This window comes from Octodon degus, unplaced genomic scaffold (assembly GCF_000260255.1).
Source record: "Octodon degus isolate 3935 unplaced genomic scaffold, OctDeg1.0 scaffold00017, whole genome shotgun sequence".
In the NCBI taxonomy this organism is placed as follows: Eukaryota; Metazoa; Chordata; class Mammalia; order Rodentia; family Octodontidae; genus Octodon; species Octodon degus.
Window position 1 is genome coordinate 12,330,282 of NW_004524593.1, and position 17,083 is coordinate 12,347,364.

General features: G+C 35.3%; 1 protein-coding gene across 5 annotated transcripts in view; it reads right to left on the reverse strand.

Annotated features, from left to right (window-relative positions):
- Positions 1-17,083, reverse strand: part of Sdccag8 (serologically defined colon cancer antigen 8) — a 220,526-nt gene that overhangs the window by 191,133 nt on the left and 12,310 nt on the right. For all 5 annotated transcript variants that reach the window (XR_002820166.1, XM_023710182.1, XM_004626832.2 and 2 more), the window contains exons 3-5: positions 16,813-16,898; positions 13,149-13,262; positions 6,742-6,867 (exon numbers count right to left, since the gene is read on the reverse strand). Coding sequence is in view for 4 of the 5 variants with exons in the window: in XM_023710182.1 (XP_023565950.1) it covers positions 6,742-6,867; positions 13,149-13,262; positions 16,813-16,898 (326 nt within the window). In the remaining variant the exon portion in view is untranslated. The remainder of the gene's footprint in view (positions 1-6,741; positions 6,868-13,148; positions 13,263-16,812; positions 16,899-17,083) is intronic.

Genomic DNA, 17,083 nt, shown 5'->3' on the forward strand with positions numbered 1-17,083 from the left:
AGACAGACAGACAGACAGACAGACAGACAGACAGACAGAGAAGGGAGGGACAGCATCTGTTGCCTTAATATTTGGTATTAGTCCCTGGTTCTTGACTCAAAAGCTTCAAAAAACCCTTAGAATCCTCATACTGATAAGAGTATCTTTTTTTATAATAATAAGATAACTGGTGGTGTGGCCTCAGATAGCTTTTGAGGGTGCCAGAAAGATCACTGCATGACAAGAGGACTAGAACACTCCTTTTCTTTAGAGGAAAAAGGTGCTGGAGACTGACTTACCTATAGCCAATGAGTTAATCAATCATCTCTACGTAATGAAGTCTCCACAAAATCCTCTGTAATGGGGCTTAGAAAACTGATAGGTTGGTGAACACAGCCATGTGCCAAGAAGGTGGCACACCTCAACTGCTTGGGGACCAAGGCCTAGGACCTTGACTATGTACCACTTTATCTGTTTGTTCATTTGAATTCTTTACAATAAACAGTGACAGCAAGTAAAATGCTTAATTAAGTAATTTGAGCTTTATAACAAAATATCAATGAGAGGAATGGGCTGCAGGAACCCTCAATTTGTACCCCAGTCAGACAGAATTATGAGTAACATGGAGATTGACTACTTGTTACTGGCATGTAAAGGATGGAGTAGTCTTGTGAAATTGAGTCCTTAATCTTTGGATTGTGATGGCCACTCTGAGTAGCTAGTGTCAGAATTCAATCACCGGCTATTGAGTTGGTGTCTACAGAACAATGGAAAATGACTTCATGTAGGGAAAAAAATCCCAAACATTTGATGTCAGAAGTGGTATAAGTACAGAATAAGGAATATTTTTTTCCTTGAATCTCTTAAACCATTATACAGTTATGTCTTTCAATCAAAACCTTCATCTTCAATAACAAAAAAACAGCACATATATGCTGATAAAGAGAAGTGACTTGTGGATTCTGAAAGGAGTGGTAGGGATCATGGCAAACAGAGGAAATATGCTTTATGCAAGGGAAGCCACCACTACTAAATTCCAATCAACAGTTTCCATGTAGGAATGCAAATTATTACCAGACCCTTTCTAAAAGACAAGACAGAATTTTAGTTCAGCGAAATATGGGCTCAAAGTTTGTCAAACAAACAAACAAGTCTTTGGGTTGAAGTTGGTATACCTACTGTCAGTTTGTACTCTGCCACCCTCTCCACATTCAATGACATATGCAATGTAAAGATCAGGATAAATTTATGTGTGAAAATGGTCTAAAATACATTAATCTAATTCAAATAATTATTGAAATAATTATTGAAAATCTTGCTAAGGGTCAAATTTATAGTATTCATAAAAGATGTAGCACTCATAAGGTCCCCAGCACTAAAGTATACCACAGTATTGTATCATTCTAAAATGCGGTACATTTCATTCATCCATAGTAGTAGTCTGAGATTCTGTTCCATATTTGCTGCATTTTAGTGTAAATGTGTACAGCAATTACTATACTCCAAAATTGTGCCAAAAACTTCCAAGAGAAAAAATGAACAAGACCAATCTCAGCCAAGAAGGGTTGATAGTCCAATGAGGGAATCAAACACCAAAAAAGATGATTTTCATTTAATAGGTAAGTTCTTGGTCGGAAGTGCTCATGAGGGACTATGCAAGAAGAGAGAAGGGATATTAACAGCAAGTGGAAATTCAAAGGTGTTATGGTTTGTGTCTAGTTGTTCTCCCAAAGCCTCATGCAGTCATGATGTGGGGACTTCTAGAGTCCGAGATTAACTCATGATCCACTGGGATTATGGGTCTTAGTACTGCTGGGATTAAGAGTGTGAGTACTTCCCCCAGTCTGGGGGGGATAGCCTGAATGTAACATAAGAGAGACAGAGAGACAGATTTTCTCTTTGTTGCTATTGTTGCGGCTACTCCTCTATTTTGCTCTCTTGCTCATTGCTGCCGCCATGAATGGATGCTTTCTGCCCTGTGCCACTCTGCCTTGGAGCCAGCTGACTATGGACTGAAATCTCCAGTAATTCTGAGCTTTTAAATAAACCTTTCCCTCCTTCATTTTGAGTGTCAGGTATTTGTCCTGGCAAGGAGAGAAGAGTGAGACAAAAGGTTATCAGGAGAAATTTTGACACTGACATGATATCTAGGTGGGAGAACATTCTATAAAGAGGAAAGGCCACATGTATCTGAGAAAAGGCCACATGCATCTCTTTCACAGATGTGAAAGAGCATGGAGCTGATAGTAGGGTTCACTAATTACTAGAGTTAAATTACAAGATGATGCAAATCAGAAGATAAAAATAGAGAATCAAATAAGGGCCTTGGGAGGAGGGTAGTATGATATGCTCATGACCTTGTTGCACTCCTATAGGTGGGGCCAAATCTCCCAACATGTTATTGAATTCAAAGTTGCTTTTGAGCTCAATGCAGAAGAGGGTTCTAATTTGCTACAGAGAAATTGCAGAAAGTTTACAGATCAATCTAACTTAGGATATAAAATACTATCATCTTGTGGGAAAAAGTGTCACTCTAATGGGATACTTTGTTCTTTCTTTTTTAATGTAATTTTTTGTTTTAAAAGTTTTCAGATTTATTTTTATTTATTTTTGGCTGGTTTGGCCCACCCTGAAGGCGGAGCTGGCACCACATGTAGTGCCAGGGAATGAGCCGCAGTCCACTTTGCCTGCCTAAGCTTGCCTCAGCAGGAACTTTAGCCCATTGAGCTACGTCGCCAGCCCACTTTGTTCTTTCACAGATAGTTGTTTTGTTTTTTTTTTTCTAAAACTGGAATGCATTTAATTAAGGTACAAAAAAACTATACATATTAAATCTTGAGGCTAATTAAAAATTTCATATTTCTTAATTGAAGGAAATTTAGTAGTGGAAAACATAAAACCAAACATTAAAAGAAATGGCTTAGAAATTTTCTGCTTTGAAAAAAAATCCAAGTGAAAATGTATAGATGTTAAAATTTCTATTAAATAATTTATTTTAATATCATTTTTGAACTCTAGAGAAACCACTCCCTGAAGATAAATTTTATAGAACAGTGGTAGAAAATAAAGATAGAAATGAAAGATAGTTTGAATAATTTCAGTTTTTAAAAAATGATCTAGAAGCTGGAGGTAAATGCCTGTAACCTCACCTATTCGGGAAGCTTATGCACGAGGATTGCACGTTTGAGGCTAACTCAGGGAATTTAACAAGATCTTTTCTCAAAATAAAATCACATAAATAAGGTGATTGGTGTATGCAGTGGTAGAATGCTTGCCTATCCTTGGGTTCATATCCCTCATACCATGAAAAAAAATCATCTGCTTTTTCAGCTTCATAAACTAGGCCAAAAGCTAACAGCCTTGCTGGTAACCATCCAAGTCCGAGGCTAGAAGTGAGAGACACCAAAAATGACAGTCTTCCCTTCTCTGGGAGGGGAAACGTCTAGTCTCTGCAAATGAAAGTGCTTTCATTCAACAGTGATGAACTCTTTCTTTTTATCCAGAAAGGCAGCATAATTTGAGGTTAGGTAAATGGATTTGGGGAATCAGACAGTATTGGGTTAACTCGTTACTTGGGCATTTTGTAGATGTGTGAATTTAGACGTTTTATTTAAATTATTTAACCACTGTCATTTTCATTTTTTCCTCTAAAAATACAAATAATAGCATCTGCCTTGTGTGCCTATTGTGAAATTAAAATCACATAAGGTGCTTATACAGTGCATGGAGTATTAGAGTCACGTAGCTACCAGTAAATACTAGTTATTACTATGTAACTGTTTCAGTTATTACTCTAAAGACGGCATTATGAAATACTGAAAATCAAAAGTCAGCAATAGGATTGACAAATTCCAGTGTCAACATTTTAATCTACTCATTAAAAAAGTATCTTTCCCCTGGAAAAGTACATTATTTTCTTTGGATCTTTATATTTAAGAAATTCTAGAAAGTTTTGTTCATATTAGAATTCCCCATACCATACCCTGCATACATTGCTGAAATGCCTCAATTTAGGTACACAAGTACAAAGTGGGAAAAACAATTCTATAATAATAAATAACACAGAAGAGATAGCATTAAAATCCACACCATAGTCACTGGAAACATCTGCAATGCTCATATCAGTATTTGTAGTACATATTAGTTCATATTTACAGAAAAGAGTACAAAGCCTCTCAGTAACCTTGTGTGTTCTATAATTATGACTGTGCTTCTCCTCAGCAAATTCTCTTTGCTCAGGCTACCAGCCTTGTGTGCTGTCATCCTCATTTCCTTCCCCTCTGAATTACTCCCTCGTCTTGCCCTCTGATTCACTGCTCTGCCCAATTTCCTTTCCCACTTCACTTCCTCTTCTCCCTCTTCTTGGCACAGTATAAATACTGAAGACTATGAATAATTGAGTGTGTGCCAACTGTATACATACTTCAAAGGAAAGCAAAAGACTATATTTTCTTAATGAGCAACTTCTAGGTAATTTTTACTGAAATTTTATGTTCTTTCGTCTTCAAATTGACATTAAAGCAATAAGCAAGTAAGAACTTAAAAAGACTAATAATAATTATATAAATCTTCAGAAAAAAGTTAAGTAGTGAAGGAAAAGTAAGTGGTCAATAACTTAAATGTAATTGTGGAAAGATAAACTGTAATACCAATCAACCTACTTTATTTTTCAAGTTAATACAGACATTTCTTAAAAACAAATTCTGACAAATATAACTCAACTGGAAATAAAATGACTCAGATTAGAAAAAAAAAAACTCTTCAAAAACAAAATGAGGAGATACTAAGTAAAACATCAAGACTTACTTACTAAATATAACTAAATCAACCCTCCAAAGTCATTACAAAGTAAAGCTGCAACAGGCAAGGGCTAAAACTTCCATATGGCCAGGCATGATGGCACGTGCTTATATTCTCAACCACTTAGGAGCCCTCAAGACTAGCCTTGCCAAGTTAAACCTATTTCAAAATTTTAAAAAAAGGATCATGGAGGATGTAACTTAGCATTTCCTGGGTTCAATCCTTAGTACCTCAAATAAATCAAAAAAAGAAACTTCTCCATGGAAAGTTGAAGTTGTCACAAAAAGCAGAACATCTGTCATTAACTGTGTCCTACAGCAAAACAGTGAAAAGCACAATCTAAAAGTTATCTCTGACCAGTCATAAGAAGATGTTAAACACTTAAAAATATTATCACAAGAGTTCTGTGAGAGAGATTATCTGATCTACCCTTCTTCAAATGACAAATAACTGATACTAGAATCACTCAGACAACTTGACAAGAATTCATATTCCTGTGACCCAGCCAACCAATTGAAGCACACTGTCAGGGTGTAGCATGAAGTCAAGGAACCCCTGCTCTTAATTGCTGATATAGGGAAATCCTCTCAAATTGCTAGTAAATGAATTACCCAGGAGGTTTAGCCATACTACAAACCATCTGTTATACCCTAGTCCGCAGTATGGCAAAACTAACAAACCTATTTGCTGAAATCGGTTTCAATTTACAATGATTAAGACTGACATTTTGATCTGTGGACCCTTAATACAATCTGCTTTCTGCTATGCCATATGGTTGATTAGTCATATTAGACATTAGGACTCACAAAAAATGCAGAGAAATCCAACAAAGATCTAAGGTACATTCTGAAATCTTTCTAGATTGAACAAAGTTTTTCCTACATAATACACTTTCTGCTTTCACATTCACTCTTTCAATAACGATAAAACATCAATGGTAGGCCCAGAGAAGAAACTAGAGTAAATATTAGGCCTCATTACATGATTTAACTGAGAATACATTCCACCACAGTCAATTCTCATTTTTGATACATCACGCAAACACCAGCATAATAGTTGGCCAAATATCAAGGAGAGAATCTAAGGAGTTCAGAAGACTGGGCTAGAGTATAGAGGAATATCAAAACTAAAACAGAATTTGTGGTTTTAAAAATGCTCACAGTACCTGAGGTACAGGATCTCAGGATAAATCCTGAGGGGATTTCACTGACCTTCTCAGACCCAAAAGTTACAACTCTTGTTGCACAGGTCCTGCTTTACCTTGGTCTTAACCATCCAGTAGAAAAGTATGAAGACGAAATATAGGAAGTAAAGCCATGCTGTTATGTTGAGCTGTGGGGGACTCAGGTCAACAATTTCTGACATTGCCAGTTAAACAGAAGACCCAATGCTAGTATGGGCTACTGGACTCTTTTAGAATATTTTGCTGAGTTTACACACCTATAATATTCAAATAATGGAACTTAACAAAAAAAGGGTATACAGATGAATGTCCCTTTTGTATCTGTGTATTCAAAGTGGTTAGGATAGATATATAGTTACATTCTCTTAATGAATAGAACGATTTGTTCTAACGGTGTTTGTAAATAGGATCTCAAGTCCGCATTTTGTACAGCAATTAACCACTAAGAAGAATGTATACAGTGTGTTAACTATTGAAACTGTCCTAGCGATTTGATTTGAAACTGTCTCACTGCTATTTGTTTATCAATAAAATTATGAAAAAAAAATAAAAATGTTCACAGTAGGCTGGGGAGATAGCTCAGTGGTCTGAACACCTGCCTGGCAAGCATAAGGACCTGGGTTCGAGCCCCAGTAACACATACCATGCCAGCCATGTGGTGGTGCATGCCTGTAATCCCAGCATTGGGGAGGCTAAGACAGGAGGATCCCTACAAGTCTGAGTTGCATAGCAAGATGCTGTACCAAATAAATTTAAAAAAATTTTTTTTAAATGCTCACAGATGCATCCAGAAGTGTTTGTTCTCTCATTGTCTCCTCCTGTCTCTGAGATTTCAGCTCTTGCTGGAGTCTTTCATTTTCGAGTACAACTACTTGTACCCTATTTTTCATTCCAGATAGCTCCTCCTATAAAAATCAGAAACCAAGTACGTTAAACATTTTTAAACAATGTTTTTATTTATGATTACTAGAGGATCTAGCATTATATGAAGTATGGAAATATGTTCTTGATAAGTTCCCTAAAATATTATATTTAGACAAGAAAAGAAACCTAAATATTAGCTAATAAACACAGAGAAGGCTGAAGGTATGCAAGTTAAGAGCCTGCTGATAGCAATATCACAAATATATGTAGTTTCTGACAATTTTTTTTCCCAAGGGATTGAGGCTCATTCAAAGACCTTAAGATAGCTAACTTAAGACTTGTTTAACAATGAGGTAGACTGCTGAAAAGTAAGATAAATTATATTATTGCTATGACATAATGTCAAGAACTTGTGAGGACTACACAGAGGAAGACTGTGTGATAAAAGTATAGATAAATGAAGTGCTTATCTATGCACTTGTAGCCAGACAGAAGAGAACAGTGAGAGAAGCAGATTACTCTTCCAGAAAAGATTTTGAGAAGACAGCCCACGGAACCCTGACTGAGAAGGACTATTTAGGGAACTGGATTTCCAGAACTCATTTCATAGTACTCAGAAACCTCTGAAGGTATGCTACGAGGGTGTCAAAGGGTGGGGATCTTGGCATCATCTACATGATACTGATTTTACGTGAATCCAGAATGAACAAGTTTTGGCGTGGAGAAGACTTCCACCTAGATTTTAGAAGAAGTCATGTCAGACAGTGAGGTCCTGAGAGTACACTGCATAAAGCTGTAAATATGAGGCTGAAGAAGTCTACAATGAGGGAAACCACCACAAAAAAAAGAGGCTGTGACAGTTGCAAGCAGCAATACTCTGGGGTGGTGCTGCCCGGCATATTTGAAGTCCACATTGTGTCCCAATTCGCCATGGGCACTCGACACAGAGCAACAAGATTTAATGTTTGTTCTGCTAGATTTGTTGTTGTTTTGGTCCTTTTCTTTCTATCCCCTGCTTTCTGCCTTTTGGAATTAGAGTATTTACTTTGTACCCTTGTATTTTGGTAGTGATTAATTTTCATTTTGATTTTTATAGGGGCTCACAGCTAACAGTTTGCCTTGAGTTTCAGAGATGACTTTGGACTTGGGCTTTTCAGCAATGTTGAAACATACTTTAGCAATTCATAGAGAGATATAATGTATTTTGCATAAAAAACGGACATGAGTTTCTTCAGGCCAAGGGTGGATGTTACAGTCCAGATCAAGAATGTCCCTTAAATACCTCATGTGCTCAAAAGTTGGGTTTTTGGAAGTTATAGTATCATGTGGGCACTATACTCATCACTCAATTAACATAGTCACAATGGGGCTATATTTCATATGTCCTGCTGCTGGGTGGTTCTAAAATAGTGGTGATACATGCGTGATTATCCCATCCAGAGGCATGGGATACTCCCATTGGATAGTACAAGTTGCCCAATGATAAAGTCATACACGTACCACCAGTGGCACAAGATGCCTAATGGGACAGTGATGCATGCACTACCAGTGGTTCAAGGAAGCAGGAATGTGTGAGCGCACTGACAAACTTAGAGCTGGATACACAGTTAGGACATGAAGTCTCATGAAGAGGAAAGTCCCTGGGGGTGCACCCAGAAGGGTGTATCTTCCTCCCACTCCTTACCTGTCTCTGCTTCCTGGATGACATAATGTAAGTAGCTTTTCTACTTTCTACTATGCTGTTTCTGTATTTTAGCTTGGCAATCATGAACTGAAACTTCTGCAACTATGAGCCAAAATAAAGCTCTGATCCTTGAATTTGTAAGCATCAGGTATTGTGTTTCACTAATGAAAACAGTGACTCAGGCAACATTATATTCTCTATTATGCTGCTATGGTACTCAAAGACTAGTTATTCCTAACTAGATGGCAAGTTACTTCTTTATATCTTTTATGTTTTGTTCAAAGCATCTTAGAGATTAATAGATTCTTGCTTGGAGTATAAGATTCATTTTGTCTTCAAGGTATCAAGAATAGAATATTCTTTAGAATCTTTCTACTGACAAATTACGAATTTTAATTTTGTATTTTATTAAACAATGAACACTGAACAAGAAAAATATCACAAAATAAAGTATTGAGTTTTTAATATTTGAGTGTTTATAAAAAGCATCCAAAATTTTAATATTGACTGTTTTTTGGTGCTAAATAAATAAAAAAGAGTATCAGAAATATATTACCATGTGAACTACAATGAAAATTCTAATTCCATGCTACAAAAATTAATAATCTTTACTTCAGTTATCACACTCAAGACAGTCTGCACACATGACAACAGCATGTTCCGTACACATGTATAGCTTATACTGACAACACACGTTTTGATTTTTTGGCTTTTTTGTAGAACATACTTGACATCTCAGTGGTCTTGTTTTGTTAGAAGGTTCTTATTATATTGTATGGTGTGTAATTAAGAAGAATGTAAATGTCAATAAAATAAATTATTATGTTCTTAATATGTATTGTGCATTTAGAGTAGACATCAACATTTTCATATCAGCTGTGTACTTCCTTACAAAACCTACAATATAACATCAGAAATAAATTCTTATGTGAACTACAATAAAAATATCAATAGAACTCTACCATAAAAATAAGCTTGATTCAACTGTCATACCCAAGACAAGTCTTCACACATGACAATTTCATTTACATGCATATGTCTCATTTATGCTGACAACATGTGTGGTTAGCTTTCCTTTCCTATGTGGGAGTAATCTTGTCACTTCTTTTGCTGTTTTGTCAGGAGCTCCTACTATATTGTACAATATGCACTTAGCAGAGAAATAAGATATCAATAAAATACAATACCAAATATGTAATGAGTGTTTAGTTTATACATCAACATTTTTACATCAGTTGTCTACTCGCTTACAAAATCTAAAGGATAATATAAGTAATAAAAAGCTATATGAACTACAGTGTAAACACAAACAAAAGTCTATCACAAAAACAAGCTTTGCTTCAACTGTCACACACAAGGCAGTGGTATCACATATACTGATACCTGAATATTTGTTTTCCTGTCCTTTTCTATAGGGCATAGCTAATACTTTTTTTGTGTTCTTATTGTTATAGGAGGTCTTTGTGATACTGTACCTGGTTTTTCACCTGTCAGCTCTCCAGTGTGTTCCACAATTTTTTTTTTGTTGTTGTTGTTTTGTTTTTTTTTCTTTTGGCAGAACCGGGGATTGAACTCAGGACTTTGCACTTGCCAGGGAAGCGCTTATTCCATTGAGCCATCTCTTCAGCCCCTCCACAATTTTTTTGTGTAGTTTCCTGAGCAGAAACACTTTGTTTTTCTTCTGCTAAAAAATGATCTCTTCTGAGCTCCAGTCTCAAGATTCTAACAAAATTTAACTAATTTTCTTTATGTTTAAGATGAAGTAAAACACAACCATTGGCCAATGCTTTGTGTTTCAAGTGACATCATAGTTGCTGCATAGTTCACTAATAATATCTACTCCACACTCAGTTTTGTTGTTGAAAATTTATCAGTGTTTCCATCATAGGGAAATGTTGACATCAGCAATACCAGTTTGTTTTTCTTTGCCGTATAGGAGGCCATTGTTATATCTTTTTGGAATCCACAGATTGCACTATACAATTTTCTGTTTGAAAGGGCAACATTTCACTTGGAATTTCTGCTTTATTCCTATGTACAGTCCCTGATCTAGTCAACTTGTGCTGTTAGCAAATGTAATATCAAGCAGAAACCGATAAAGCAGTGGTCAAATGTTACATTCTCATTAGTTTGGGAGGTGAGAGCAACAAGTCTGTTCACAACATTATTTGGTTTATTGCTATATGAGTAAGAACCTGATGGCTGAGTTCCAACATAAATGTCAAAATTGAGAACATAATAAGTCTTTGTATCTACAAAGACATAAATTTTATGTCATATTTTGACCCACTGCTTTTCCATAAGTCTTTTACAATGTTGTGAGTGCCATAAGAAATCTGTGCTAAGTAAAGCAAACTTTTGAATACTTTTTTTTTGAATACTTTTAAGTTCAGCTAGTATCATAATAAATATATTTTTAATATGGCTATTGGTACATATAGAACCTTTTACTTTCTTTCAGGTTTTGTGTATTTCACAGCTTCTTGTAGCATTTTATTTGTTACAATTTCCCACCACACAATGGCAGTGCTGGTGTTCTTTCCAATATGTTTCATCCCTGGCAAGACTTCACTATATTTTCAGACCCAGTTCTTACATTAGATTGTACCATTTGATTCTGTGGCCAATTTATAACATTTGAGCTTGTCAAACATGGACTCACATTGCTGTTTTCTTCATCATCTGAAGCAAGCATTCCCTAAGTCTGTATTAGTTGATTCTTGTTCCATGTGACTGTCACAGAAACTTTGGATCACATGGCCAACAGCAAAATCATCATTGTCATCGTTGTTGTCGTCATTGTCATCATCATCATTACTATCACCATCCCCTCATCATCATTTTCATCATTATCATCATCAAAATCACCTTCATCACCACCCATCCATAGCACTGTTCATTATGAAAGCATTTATTTTACCACAATGGACCGTTTTCATCATCCATGTGTGAGTAACCTCATGGTTCATTTTGACATCCTCCAAAACTTTCAAATCTTGTTTTTCAAGTGCATTGTACTGAATTGGGCTACTTCTGCTAGAAAAATCAAGAGAAAGCCTTTCCTTTTAACAAATTCTGGAGTGATGTGGGCCTACTGGACCCTCTGTAATGTTAGGGTAAACACATGCAAAACTAGTTGGGTGGGCACAAAGGTGCTGCCCAGATCCCATTTTGACACCTTTGTGTATTTGCATACTACCTGCCATTTGTCATACCAAGTAGGTAAACACAAAAATTGTTTCCTGTATGCCACAGAAAAAGTACTGAGATGCATAGCTGGATATTACAACACTAAAGTAAAAATATATAGTACAAAAGTAAAGTACTATAAGTACCTCCAGCCTTATGCTTGGAGGTTGTAGTAATTATGAGGATATTATTTTGGCTTTACTTGTAATCCCAGAAAATATATATTACTGATTGTATCTTCAAAACCTATATGCTAATGATTGTATCTTCTGTTTAATATTCTATTTCAAGAACAAACACAGTATTAAACATTAGGATCAAGAATTTGTAGGGAGCCACTAAAACTGGAAATTGATCACACATGCAGGGGCAAAGCTAGACCCATCTGAGAACACGTTCCTGAGGCAATCCAAGCGATTGGTTGCTAAGCAAAGAGGATGTCACCTGGCATCAAGCTACCAAATATATGAATAAACACACTATGGTGGTTTATGGCAGTTCTTTTCCCCATCTGGAAAGAGAGGGATCCACCTGTCTTAGGTTTCTGTTTCTTATCTTTATTTCTCCATCCTCCCCCTGAGAATTTCAAGAGCTACACTTGACATGGTAGAAGTCCCTTATAAAATCAGGATAGTGAAACAACTAAAGGCTCCTTAAGTTATATATTGGCCTTATATCTTAGGCGATAACTCAAAATATTAAAAATATAATGCAGGATACACAAGATACTAGTAATTTCTATAAAGTATCAGATAACTCAACCCCTTGCAGCAAAACAAATACCCCTAAATACATATAAATCATTCGTATTACCTACACACTGATAATGAAAAGATGAAAGGAAGAAAAAACACAAACAAAAATCCTCAAGCTCTTAACATTGGGAAAGCAGAACAGTTCTAATTGGCATTAATGACACTAGTAAACTACATATAGTCAAGCAATATAACTTTCGGGTGTCCCAAGTTATAGGTGAAGCAATTGATTTTGAGATAATTATTATTAATATCTCACTGGACAGTCTTTTTCCAAATCAAGGTAAAAGTTTCAGTAATGACAATAGAAACAGAGTCAGTCTACCAATTTAGAATTCCTGATTATTGCACCATAGCTTCAATAGGCTGGGAGAATAATTGGTATTCCAAAGCATTTGCCATCTGTTCAGATACAGTAATTAGAGTGGGAAGAAAAAATTGTGAAATATGAGAGGAAACTATGAAATCTTTGGACATAGTAATGGAGTGCTGAGATATTGAGCAATCTGAAAAGGGCATGGTCAAGAATGCCCTCACAAGCTTCTGTAACACATCGATCTTTCAATAATATTAGAAAGACAATTGTCAAGGGAATGTTATAAACAAAGACTATTAATAACAAATTTTTATTTATGGTATAATAATATATTCACAAGTTTAAGTTCTTTCAGAATTAAACTGATACGAAACTTACCTTGCAGAACTTGACTTCTGCCTCTAAATGATGAATATATTGAGACTGGTCATTAATAATAGGAACAAGGTTGTGCACAGTAGGCATATCGATTTCCTCACGTTCTGATGACCTCTGAAGGTAAAAAAGCCAAAGTAAGCATGTTTGGATTTACCAACTAATCTCTATACTCAATACAATAGTGATGTGGTACAAACACAAAATATATCTGTAGCCAATAGTATTCATGTAGCCAATAGTATTCATTTGTCCATTTTGTAAACTCCACATAGATATAAGATCCAGGGATATGAATATCATTTTTAAAGATGGAAAGTGAAAACAATTATAGAAAGCACATAGCAAATTGAAAGATGCTGGAGTGGCATTAACTGGCTTGGAATGAACAGTCTATTTGAACTATCTGACAATGTGATATCCCTTTAGTAATTCTGAGATAAAATAGCCCAACTCTAAGAAACTACTGTACAAAAAGACTGCTTGCTGATACCACAAATTCTACAGATCAGTTCCCCAAAAAAGAGACTCAAGTATTTGATGCCAAATGTGTATCTATGACATAATATTCATCTCAACAGCATTCATTAGAAAAATGTTTTGGTTTTTTGTCTTGTTTTTGATACTAGTCTCCAAGGGATTTTGAAAGTATGTTGTTCTGGAGAGCAGAGCTGGCAACATTTATGTCCTAAAGCAGAGACATACATAACTTAGTGACTAACAGCACTGAATATCCCAAAGAAGAGATTCCAGAAAAAGCTCTAATGGTATTTAGCTCTGAAGCATGTCTGGGAATTATTTTCAGTGTATACTTTTCCTTATCTTATAATGATTGTGAAATGGTTTATAAAATTATATATCATACCATGATTCTTTAAGTGAAAATCTGAAAAAGGAGAAAATGAAAGTAAACAAGTTAAACCTAGAGGAAAGCTTGAGACAAAACAGTCTCTGTTTCTTAATCAGTCTCTGTTTCTTAATCATTTTGTTTATCAGTCCCACAGAAATTGTAAACAATAAATACCAACTCCATTGCAAAACATATTTTTGCTGTTTTGATATATTTTAGAAATTTAAAAACCAGAGTAAGTTCATTTAAAAACATTTATTGGGCCAAGGAGATGGCTCAGCAGAATAAGTGCTTCCCTGGCAAGCTCAAGGGCCTGAGTTCAATCCCCGGTTCCAAAAAAAAAAAAAAAAAAAAAAGTTTGTATTTATTTATTTATTTATCTATACATACTTAGGATTGAATTAAGGATTTTGCGCCCGCCAAGCAAGCACTTATTCTACTGAGCTATCTCCCCAGCCCTAAAAACTTTTTAAAAATTATTTATTTTTTGCAGTACTGGTGATCAAACCCAGAGACCATACTGTTGAGCTATAACTCAACATCAATGTAACTTTAAGTAAATAAACCACCTATGCTGAGTAAAAAGCCATTAATCACAATCATTTTACATTAGTAGAAATGAGTCTGACAGGGAGACAAAACACAGTCAGGCTCCATGTCTATGGGTTCTACATCCAAGATTTCAAATAATTATGGACCAAAAATTTGAAAAAAGCTAGCACAGACATTTTATTTTTTGATCATCATTCCCTAAGCAATATAGTATACTTATATTGATAACACAATGTATGTAATAGCACATTCAATATATTATGTATCCTAAGTAATCTAGAGATTATTTAAAGTACATAGGAGTATGTATGTAGATTATATGCAAATATGTCCTTTTATATGAGGGATGTTAGCGTAGGGGGTTCTGGAATACACTCTCGTGGATATTGAGAGAGAACTGAGTTACTATGTATATAGCAGGCAAGTCAATGTGAAAAACAAGGACACTGAAACTAATACTGTGTGGAGAATATTCACAAATAATTGACATACACTTTGATAAACTACGAAAGGTTTATCATTATTTGGATAGTCACATATTAAAATAATGCCCAGATGCATTTTCCATTTTAGAAATCATTCTTTGTCACTACCAATGTACCCACATGTTTATGTATTTCATACTGGTTATAATGTACATTTTAAAGGTACAATCTTTAAAAGCTACTCATTATTATTGCAGCGTATAACCATTACATGTAGACAGTACACATTTAGAATTTAAGCTCCATTCTTTTATTTATCTTCCTAAAAACAGATCTGCAGTTGTAAAGTACAGTAGACACTACATGTGTACCAATGAATTCTCTTGATGAAGACACTTCTGATTCAGTAAGCTCCATGATATCACTGCTCAGTTTTATCTTCAAAATGCTAATAAGCATGTATGCAAATTCAACAGATACAGCAACTTTATCTAGCAGACTTGAAGGTACGCCACCCTCTGTGTGTGTAAGAGCATTCTATAAACCAGATCTCAATAGTAATAAATTCACTGAATGATGTAATAGTTTGTTAACAATTATAATCTGTGTCTATAAATATTGAATATGTATATTTTTGTGCTTTTCCATAAAGTAGGAATTAATCATAATAGTATGCATCAGGCTGGAGTTAAGTGCTAATATATAGTACCACTGTGACATTCCAACTGTGAATACAGTGAAGTGATAGGTCTCCACAGTTTCCAGCAGGTAGATCATGTATTCAACTATCATACACATTGATTTTGATGCAGTGACACATATTTGTGTCATAGTTCATAGGTTTCTAAAGAATTCCATGTATATAGTCTCACTGTATTCTATGTATATATTTCCATGTATATAATCTTATGAAATTCCTATGAGATAAGCCCAAGTCCTTCTAGACAGTATATTAATAGGCCCCATTTACATTTAAGGCTCAGTCTATTATTCTGACTTAGTTCAGAGTTCTATCCCTTACATCTATTCTAGCCTTTAGTATATGAAATGCTTTAATCAAGAAAATATACTAGGGCTAGTGTGATAGCTCAGTGGACTAAGCACCGGATTAGGCAAGCACAGGGTCCAGGGTTCAATCCCTGGCACCACGGGTCAGGTCAGCCCCAGTCCCAGGGCAGGCTGAGCCAGCCAGAGCCCAGTTGTAGTGGCATATACCTATAATCCCAACATTAGGGAGGCTGAAAGCAGGAGGATCACTACGAGTACAAGCTGCATAGTGAGACCCTGTAAAAACTAAATACATTAAAATAAATAAATAAATAAATAAATAAATGTATTGTCCCTTTTCTATACTTTCAACAGTTGTAAGAAGTTTTTTTGCCGGTATTTTTAAACAAATAACATTAAATATAATGAATTAAAAGTCAAATTAAAATATATATTCCTTCTGCAATAGAAGTCTTTTCTCAGAGAAAGAAAGAAAATAAGACATTGTTAATTATTTTGTCTTGATTGGTTCATATTTTATGTATGTGTTGAAATACCACATTGTATCTCATTGATATATACAATTATTAAATACTAAGATAATTAATTAGAAGAAAAATACAAAGACGTAGAAATATAGCTCAGTGTGAAGACCCTGGGGTCAGTCCCCAATATCACAAAAAATAAAAATAAAAACCCAAATTACTGAAAAAAAAAAAAAAAGAAGTCTTTTCTTTAATCCAAATAATCTGAGGGAAAATAAGTTCCTCAAATAATTTCTATTGTTTATATCTTCTAGACTGTCTATAACACACACTACAAAACACACATAGGAAAGTAACGCTTTACCTACCGAAGGGGACATTTTTCGTCTTCTTGATGGAGATATCTCATTTTCCTTATTTGCTTGTTGATGCAACAAAGCTTTGAGCTGATTAACTGCACAGAATAAACAAATGTGTTTATTAACCCCGATTGATATCCTTGGTTTATGATATAGTTCAAATCTGAAATGTCCCTAAAGGACCATGTGTCAATGGCTTAGTCCCTGGCTTACAGGACTGGAAGGTGGTAGAACCTTTAGACATATGCCTTGTGGGTGTTGAGGTTAGGGCAAAGTATCA